The sequence below is a fragment of the Prenolepis imparis genome, unplaced genomic scaffold (assembly GCF_030444845.1).
Source record: "Prenolepis imparis isolate NDT839.2.m4 unplaced genomic scaffold, iyPreImpa1.0 SCAF_61, whole genome shotgun sequence".
In the NCBI taxonomy this organism is placed as follows: Eukaryota; Metazoa; Arthropoda; class Insecta; order Hymenoptera; family Formicidae; genus Prenolepis; species Prenolepis imparis.
Window position 1 is genome coordinate 158,389 of NW_028141219.1, and position 10,080 is coordinate 168,468.

Here is a 10,080-nt window from a genome sequence, read left to right on the forward strand (position 1 = left end):
CTTATCATGAATATATGTGTTTCTTCTTTAATTACATGCGCAAATTTATACCTTATACTTAACCTCATAATAATAATACTTTGTAAACAAGTGGAACCATTTTCTATCTTAATTACATCATTATCGTCAAAACATACTGCCTGATCATCGGTTGCAGTATAACAATGCCAGTATATCACCATCTTCAATGGACACCCGAGATGCCGGAAGAAGTACGCCAAGGCCCAATCGACGGTGTTAAACCAGGAGACCACCCCGAAACATACCGAAATCTAACAGAACTCCGGTGTGTTACATTAATGGAGGGTGAAATCTATCAAGATACGACTGACTGCAGCAAAATTTGTCAAGAATGCTATGATAAAATATCAGCCGAGGAAAACCAAGAATATGCAACAATACCACCGCATAATTTGGTCCACGAAATATCAGCTGGCGACCAAACAAATTGCACTAAATGCAATAAAGTAATAGTAACAATCAAACCGGCGATAAACTGCAGGGACTGCATAGAAGAATATCTATACGTTGACCAGACATACTTGGCCGAAGGCTGGGGTCAAGCTGTGATCCCCAGAGGGGTAGAAGAGCAATAAAAGGAAGGGACCTGCTACTTGACACCAGAGAACTGACATTTACTACTGACGAAAATCAGGCAGATAAAAACGTGCCTAATTCTTTTCTTTTCTTTATATATAACATATATATATTTTATATATATATATATCCCTCTATTTTCATTAGAATTTTCATACGATAGAAAAAGGGCTCCACACCAGCGTTACATGTATTAGCGGTACTAAATTTAAATAAATAAGTACAATTAAAAATAAGCTATAAGTAAATTGTATAAAAAGCGAGGAAAGGACGAAAGAACAAAGGAAGGGGTTATGGTGGTCGCCTTTTCTTTCCTCCTTTTCTACAAAATATTTAAATAGTAATTAGGAACTCAAAGAAACACATTTAATAAAAACAGAATTAAATGTGAGTCTTTCTACCAAATCGGCAAGTCGTGGCAAGAAAAGAATCGAATTATTCCTCACAGATTCTTTTTGCAAATGTTGTGTTTTTACACTCCCAACATTTGTCTAAGGCGGGGGGTGTTACGTCCGGCGGACTTCACGATTCTTTTCTTTCCCACGACCAAGGCGAAGTTTGTTGTTAGGTAAATAAAAAAGGAAGAAAAAAGATAATAATAATCTAAGCGGCACGTATATAATAAAACGAAAACGTGCCCAGCGAAACGGACAGCTGCAGATATCGTGAGCGACCGATAAATATTACAAAATCGGTAAATAAAAGAGACCAGGCGGAAAGATGCCGAAAGCGGATTCTTGCCGACACCCTCGCGAATAATAAGTTAAAATCACATATCGGCAAAACATAAAGACGGCGAGAACGCGCCGAAAGCAAATCCTTCCCTAGTAAAATTAGGGGAAAACAAATAATGAAAACGAAAGTGTGCAAAATAAGATAGCACACCTGCGGGTATTCTCGCGAGAAAGCGGCGAAAAATATAAAGATTAAAAAGATGCCACACGCATCGCCTCTCAGCAAACAAGCTCTAAGCCACACGCGAGGGCAATAAAGCGAGAACCCGCCGATAAAAGCGGCACTAACAAACGACAAATATCGCGATATAGGAAAAACTAACAACAAACACCGCCGCCGATATCGAAATCTCGAGAGGATAATAAAAATATAAACCTCAACAAATTCTCCATTGGTCAAAACCTAGGGCCCTAAACAAAAGCCCTGACCAATCCCGATAAACTTTTAAAGTCAAGAGACGCCTCCGGGACTGAAAGGGCGTTATTGAAAAATTCCCTATTCGTCAGGAAATATTAACAAACTAACGGGAAGGAGGAGCAAGAAGGTATATATACCCGTGACATCTCTCAGAGAATATCAATCTTTTCTCAAACCTACGCTCGCGGATCAATCGCGAAAAGTTGTATCACCATCCTTCGAGTGAATCTCGAACTCGTGAGTATTCGCAGTGACATTTGTGAAATCATCGTGTGCCCAGTGCTCACCGAGTACGACGATTTTCGCGAGTGAACAACTGCGAGTGGAACACCATCCTCACGGAGGAGTCCGTAGCCAGATTCACACCTGGAATAATTAACACCTACCCGCGCACTCCATAAGTAGTAAGTTATCAAGCACGCTACATCTCCACCCTTACTAATAATACTTAAAATAATTCTGGGACTTCAATTAAATTATAATTGTTTTCCTTTTTAATTTATTAATTTATTATCCTTGTTAAATTCTAACTTCGAAAAACTGTCCTTTCTTCCCCCATCCTTATCTCTCTCTCTCTCTCGAAATCACTGTGGATTTCCCGCGATAGCGGAGCAATCCGTGATTTCTATCATCCCCTTACCTTTTGAAATCACTCCGGATTTCCCGCGATAGCGGAGCAATCCGTGATTTCTTCCATCTCCTCTTTCTCTCGAAATCACTCTGGATTTCCCGCGATAGCGGAGCAATCCGTGATTTCTATCATCCCCTTACCTTTTGAAATCACTCCGGATTTCCCGCGATAGCGGAGCAATCCGTGATTTCTTCCATCTTCTCCCTTTCTCTCGAAATCACTGTGGATTTCCCGCGATAGCGGAGCAATCCGTGATTTCTATCATCCCCTTACCTTTTGAAATCACTCCGGATTTCCCGCGATAGCGGAGCAATCCGTGATTTCTTCCATCTCCTCTTTCTCTCGAAATCACTCTGGATTTCCCGCAATAGCGGAGCAATCCGTGAATTCTATCATCCCTTTATCTTTTGAAATCACTCCGGATTTCCCGCGATAGCGGAGCAATCCGTGATTTACTCTCTCTCACTCTCTATTTCTCTCTCTCTCTCTCTCTCTCTCTCTCTCTCTCTCTCTTGAATGAACAAATAAGTAATACAATAACTAACTAAATTATTAAATAATTAAAATATCAAAATTATATAAAAATAAATATATATATATATATTTTTTTTTCTCTTACAAGAACTCCCAGAGTTATTTTTCAGTAAAAACTCTTCTTGCCCGGTTACTTTATTATTCGCTCTCGTAGTGGAAAATCCAAGGAGACGACCCTCGCGAACCGCTGTTAAATTGGCGCGAAACCGGCGTAATAGGCGGTTAAAGAAAGCGTTGGCACGGAGTCTGGCTGCGGGCGAAACCTTCGGCTCCCTAGAAAAAATTAACACACCGATCCATACAGAGACAACTAATACATATCACCCTACGGTCTCTCCTATTTCCTCACCCGAACATATAGAAACCCCGCTGACGCCGTCTCCCGCTACCTCTGCTTCTGCAGAATTTTTCGATTCCCCGCGAACTCCTTCTCCTCTTTCTCCCGAACCCGCTATACCTCAGCGGGCCCCTTCCCCTCACTCCTCTGTTTCCTCTGAGGACGCCGATTCTCCGCGGAGCCCTTCTCCCTTTCTTCCCCCTGCTTCTCCCGAACGCCCTGAGCCACCTAGATCTCCGTCTCCGGCTCCCTCAACAATCACCCTTGAAGATTCTCCTCCCTCATCCCCAACGTCCTCTGTAAATAGGGAACATCCGGAAGGGTTTGAGGTAGTAGATATCAGCGACGACGATTCCGAGGAATCAGGATCGCCTGCCAAGCTCTCATACGAGCAATTCAGAGCTTGGCTGATAAACCAGCTCCCAGGGATACGAGAAGTCCCTGAGGAAGCTTTCACGATTGGTCCAGGCCCCGTAGACCACGAGGCCTTACGCGAATTTCTAGAGACCACCGATAGGAATAACATCATCCCCTGGTATGTTCCCGGGCGAAGATATCCTTTAGCCGTCCCTGCACACCTTCTCCTACGAACCTATCCCCCCTCCACCGCCATAATTACCGAACTCATATAACCTAGAAGTCTCTCTTACACGCACACACATGGACACTAATTTTATATACCTATTACCATTTAAATTATTGTAACCACCAATCGGGACCCTAAAATTTAAACAATAACTCTTACCCCTTTCTGCCCCGATTGAAGACCTCCGTACTAATGTATCACCCGCGACACATACACATACATTCACTCTTCATTAGCAACTAAGTCCGTCAATAATATTATTATGTATATAAATTCTTTCGTCTTTATATTAGGAATAAATTTATAAATTTCAAAATAAATGATTTTCATTTATTAATAACCCGTTCCCACTTATTCCCGTAAACCAGGATCGCACAAGGTCTCATCCTGCGTAAAAGAGATTAAATTCTCTTGCCAAAAAGGGACCACCGAGCGAACGGCCCTTTAAATAGAGTAAGAGCGACCCTTGCGGTCGTTGACCTATTTGGGCCCAGACGTTCGTTCGGGTCGAACAGACGGATAGTCTGCCGTCGTTCGAAAAGATAAATTTAGTTACGTCCTTCCTTTCGACTCTTCCTTCCTTGAGTCTGGACGTAACACTTGCAATATATCTTTATTATCTGTAATGTTGAAGAAATATCTGTTAACAAAAAAAGAAATTGAGAATACATTAAAATGTATTCTCAATTTCTTATTTCATTCGTAGATATATTTCTACGTTTATATTTTATTATATCATAAACAATCGCATCGTTACTGCTTACTATTCAATCTGCGATTTATGTATATATTTGTAATGTAATATAAATGTTAATGACATGCAATAATAGTAATATAAAATATTGATATGAGACATATATTTAACTGTAGATCCTTGTCTTTCCCTGCTGCTTCCCGCTGCTGTCAGTGCCTTCTTCATATCTGCTTCACTTTCAATTGTAAATTTCTCAAATGGGCCAGGACACGACACCAGTTAGCGATTTCTATCATAAATGTTATGTTTACTTGCACATCCTGGATGATAAAACAGTTTAATACAAGACTTGCATGCAACAACCTGATTTTTTATTGCCTTCTTACATGCCGAGCATCGATACTCGTCATATTCATCGTTCATATCGATAATTACCGGCCGAAGCTGTTAATACCAGCATAGGCGGTCAATTACCTTTGTCCAAATTCACACGTCAGCGCTTTGTGTCCACCTTTAATGTCTACCTGTCGCGTGAAATCTCGATGCCTCATACACGAAATATAACTCTCACGCTCACAAATCAGCATATTCCTGTTAGATAACACTCATGTCTATTCCCGGTCTATGCAACTATTACTTCAATACTTTTTCGCCACTCTCCCTCACTATATAATCACTTAAAAGTTATCACTTTTGCAGAGCGATGTTTGACACGTCTTCTCTCAGAAAAAAGAGAGAGAGAGAGAGAGAGAGAGAGAGAAATTGATTGATTTGATATTTATTAGCTTTCTCAGCTATTTGTAAAATACAAGTCTAATTTACATTAATTACAATATACTCCTTTAACTCTCGCTTAAACGCTTCCAGTTCTTCGATTCGTCTTATTTCAGCTGGTAAGGCATTGTACATTTTCACTCCCTCATAAAACATACTCTTCTGTGCACTCGTTATCCTACGAAATTGTACCACAATGTCCCCAGCTTGCCGTGTCTGTCTTTCATTCTCTTTTCCCACTATTGTTAACTTATTTCTTAATTGATCCGATAACATATTCTTTAAAATCTTAAAGATAAATATACATACATTATAATTCAGTCTCTGTCTTATGGACATAAACTGCAGCGCTTGCAGCATACTCTCCACTTTGGTATATCTATCACATTGCAATATGACCCTCATGGCCCGGTTTTGCGCTTTTTGCAATTCATTTAGTTGTGTTTCTCCCATATCAATTAACAGCGTCGCACAATACTCAAAGTGAGGCGCTATGATTGACTTATATATAATACATCTAGTGTATGCCGATATGTAGTTACCTATTCTATTTAAAAAACTCACTTTTTTCCCTATTTTCTTTAGCATATAATCACAGTGGTCCTTAAATCTTAACCTATCGTCAATAATTAACTTAACCATTCTAAAGCTGTTCCTCTAATTCCGTATTGATATAATTTCTCTAACAGTCTTTCTCTATCTATCGTTTCAAATGCTCGCTTGAGATCCATGAAAATTACCCCCACCATTTTTGCCTCACTAACTACCAGTTTCCATTCGTCAATGACTGTTTGAATCGCTGTTTCACACGAATACTGTTTTCTAAAACCTGACTGATGTTCTGTTATGTTCGATAACAATAAAATGTAATTTTTGTACGTACCGAACGTAACTTCTTAACTCTTATTCCAAGATTAATATCAATTCTTTCTATATTCTTGCTATGTATAATCCTTCCTTGTTTTACGACGTTATTTCATATTATGTACAGGACTGAATGTAGTACAGGTTATATAGGAGTTGTCTTCATCTTAGAAACAGGAACCAGAATATTTATAGGATTCAAAACAGGAACCAGGAAATATATATATATATATATATATATCTGTAAAGAATTCCTGCGTCTCTAAAGAAATTAGGAAATATAATTAAAATATGAATTAAATGATATCACCGTAAGGCAAGATAAAAATGATTATGGATAATATCACCGTAAGGCAAAATATGAATAAGAGTTTTATAGTTTTCAGTTATCACCTTTTAAGGCAGAGAAAATATTAATCAGCTTTGATAAGATTAGATTGATAAAAATATAAATCACCATAAGGCAAAGATAGAATTAATTTGATAAAGATATAAATCACCATAAGGCATAGATATATTAATCACCATAAGGCAAAGATAGAATTTGTTTGATAAAGATATAAATCACCATAAGGCAAAGATATATTAATCACCATAAGGCAAAGATAGAATTTGTTTGATAAAGATATAAATCACCATAAGGCAAAGATATATTAATCACCATAAGGCAAAGATAGAATTTGTTTGATAAAGATATAAATCACCATAAGGCAAAAATATATTAATCACCATAAGGCAAAGATAGAATTTGGATGATCACCTTATGGCTAGCCTCAAATAATTGGCTTGATGGAAGGTATCGACTATCATGATATGTACTTACATGATGTCCCCAATTGGACAAAGTCGACCTTCCTAACCAGATATATGTAATTAACCAAATATATTTCGATGTATCTCTGATGATCTTGATATTTCCGTACGATGCGCATCGTGTCGATTCAAACATAAAACGAAACACGATAAACAGCTGCATAGCAACCAGATCTTTTTCTTTTCTCACGGCACTCTATGAAAGATTCGAATAGACTTTCCTATACATTTTCTCCGCCCGCATTCAACAATAGATTTGTTGAATGAATTTCAGGATCAGTTGGGATAATACATAATTTTGTTATAGGTCTCTTGTAAATAGAGTTTGCAGTTTTCACTGTAACAACTCTGGTTAAACCGTCTGGTCCTGGATGTAAATGTATGACTCTTGCGAGGGGCCACTTTCCTGGCGGGTAACGCTCATCCGTAATTAATACTAAGGATCCTTCCTTTATTTCATTCGAAGGGCGATACCATTTAGAAATGGCTTGATACCTTTGTAAACACTCTATAGACCATCTTGACCAAAAATGATCTACTTTCTGTTTAAGTAATTGCCAGCGTGAAAGCAAAGATGTCTTTTCAGTTAATAGACTCGGTTCCGGTAATGTAGTTGGTGCTTCTCCAATAAGAAAATGTCCTGGAGTCAGGGGTGAATAGTCAGATGCATCATCTGATAAAGGACATAATGGCCTTGAATTTAACACTGCTTCTATTTGTACAGTTATCGTTGTCATTTCTTCATACGTTAATATAGTATCCTTTAAAATTCGTTGTAAATGAAATTTAATAGATTTTACAGCTGCTTCCCACTTTCCTCCAAAATGAGGGGTTGATGGAGGATTGAATTTCCATTCAGTGTTATCTTTAGCGAGAAGATAGGCAAGGTCACGTAATTCATTAGAAGATGACTTGAAAAAACGTCTTAAAGTTGCATCTGCTCCAACAAAGTTTGTTCCACAATCACTTTGTAGCGTAGCACATATACCTCTTCTACCAGTAAACCGTTTATAGGCAGCTATAAATGCATCAGTGGTATAATCCGTAACTACTTCTATATGTATTGCTGATGTTGTGAGACAAACAAATATAGCTAAATAGCCTTTATAAGTTTTTGCCGCTCGCCCTCTCCAAGTCTTCATTATCACGGGACCAGCATAATCTAAACCTGTGTTATAAAAAGGTCTTGCTGGAGTCACACGTGATGATGGTAATTGACCCATGAGCTGTTTCGCTCGAATTCCGCGATACCGTGCACACCTTCCACATCTTAGGATGTAAGAACGTACAGGTGCTCTTCCACCGATAATCCAATATGAACTTCGTAAAAAACCGAGAGTAACTTGAGTACCTCCATGTAGCGTCCTTTTGTGAGCATCATCAATAATCAAAGTACTTAACGAAGATCTTCTTGGTATAATAAGTGGATGTTTTGTGTCAGACTCTATCTGTGCATTATGGAGACGACCTCCAACACGAAGTAATCCTTCATGGTCTATAAAAGGTGTAAGGCGAATCAAAGGGTTGGATTTAGGCAAATGCTCTCTATTAGAAATTATACGAATCTCGTTCGAAAACCATGCTTGTTGTACAATTCGTACCCAAAAATTACGACTCTTCTCGATTTCCATGGGTGTTATGGGATGTTTAATCAGTGTTGATTGTGATTCTCTACGGAGACAACGAATAAATCTGCGACAAATAGAAGTAATTCGTAATAATTTCATGAGTGAAGAGTACTTATCCAACAATTCCCAGTATAAAGGTTGATGGGTGACAGCAATCATGACTTGTCTGGATCGTTCTTCCAAACCAGTTTCCGGTAACTCTTTACACTTGAAAGAAGGCCAAGATGATGGAGACTCAGAAAGCCAATTTGGTCCTTTCCACCATAGATCAAATTTAATTAATTGATCTGGCCTTAAACCACGAGATGCACAATCCGCAGGATTTTCTTTCCCAGGAACAAAATGCCAAGATCCATAAGGTAATAATTCTTGTATAGTAGATACACGATTACGAACAAAATCTTTCCATTTGGTTGGATGAGCCGAAATCCAAGAAAGAGTTACAGATGAATCAGACCAACAAAACACCGATACGTCAGAAAGTGCTAGTGCTTTTAAAGTATGTACAGTTAATCGCGCTAATAACAAAGCCGCAACAAGTTCAAGACGTGGAATCGTAAGCCGTTTAATTGGTGCAACCTTTGTCTTGGAACAAATCAGTTGAGTAGATATTTTACCATCGTTACTGGAAATTCTTATATAAATCACAGCTGCCATGGCTAATTCTGATGCATCTGAAAATCCATGAATTTCAACAGAAGTACTGGAATGAACATAACCAAACCATCTAGGAATTGCTAATTGATCTAGATGCTGAAGTTGTTTTCTAAAATTCTCCCAACGATATTGCATGTCTTGAGAAAGAGGTTCATCCCATTCAATCTTTCTTAACCAGAGTTCTTGAAGAAAGATTTTGGCTGTTATGAGAATAGGTGCGATAAGTCCTAATGGATCATATAATTTTGCGATTTCAGAAGAAATTATTCTTTTAGTATATTTTGTAGTAGATGTTGGTAAAGCTGAAAAATGAAACGTGTCCGAGTCGGGTCTCCAAATAAGACCTAATATCTTGCAAAGTGTAGATTCAATTTCCACAGCAGATGACGATTCTTCACATTCTTCACCCGACATCGACATTGGCAGAATCTCTCTACAATTACTACTCCATTTTTGTAAAGGAAATCCACCCGCTGCACATAATTGAATAAGTTGATTGACAATCTCTTTAACTTCCGAAATTGAATCCGCTCCTCCAAAGATATCATCAACATATCTTCCCTTTGTCAAAGGAATAACAGCCTTAGGAAAATGATGACCTTCGTCGGTTACTAATTGTTGTAATGCTCGTAATGCAAGAAACGGAGCACAGACAAGTCCATAAGTTACAGTTGTGAGTCTAAAAGCTACCAGTTGATTTTCAGAACCTCGCCACAATATCCTTTGTAAATCCCAATCGTCAGGATTAAGAGCAATTTGTCGAAACATTTTAACTATATCTGTAGAAAAAAGAAATCGATGTGTACGAATCCA

The 10,080-nt window shown here is 38.4% G+C and overlaps 2 protein-coding genes across 2 annotated transcripts; both read right to left on the reverse strand.

The window, feature by feature from the left end:
- Positions 1-7,203: 7,203 nt before the first annotated feature.
- LOC145947295 (uncharacterized) lies at positions 7,204-7,719 on the reverse strand. Its single transcript, XM_083057103.1, has one exon. The coding sequence runs from the start codon at positions 7,717-7,719 to the stop codon at positions 7,204-7,206; it is 516 nt and encodes a 171-aa protein (XP_082913229.1).
- Positions 7,720-7,928: 209 nt separating this feature from the next.
- LOC145947293 (uncharacterized) lies at positions 7,929-9,717 on the reverse strand. Its single transcript, XM_083057101.1, has 2 exons — positions 8,584-9,717; positions 7,929-8,477 (listed from the first exon to the last, which is right to left on the reverse strand). The coding sequence occupies exons 1-2, from the start codon at positions 9,685-9,687 to the stop codon at positions 8,427-8,429; spliced, it is 1,155 nt and encodes a 384-aa protein (XP_082913227.1). The 5' UTR covers positions 9,688-9,717; the 3' UTR covers positions 7,929-8,426.
- Positions 9,718-10,080: the final 363 nt, after the last annotated feature.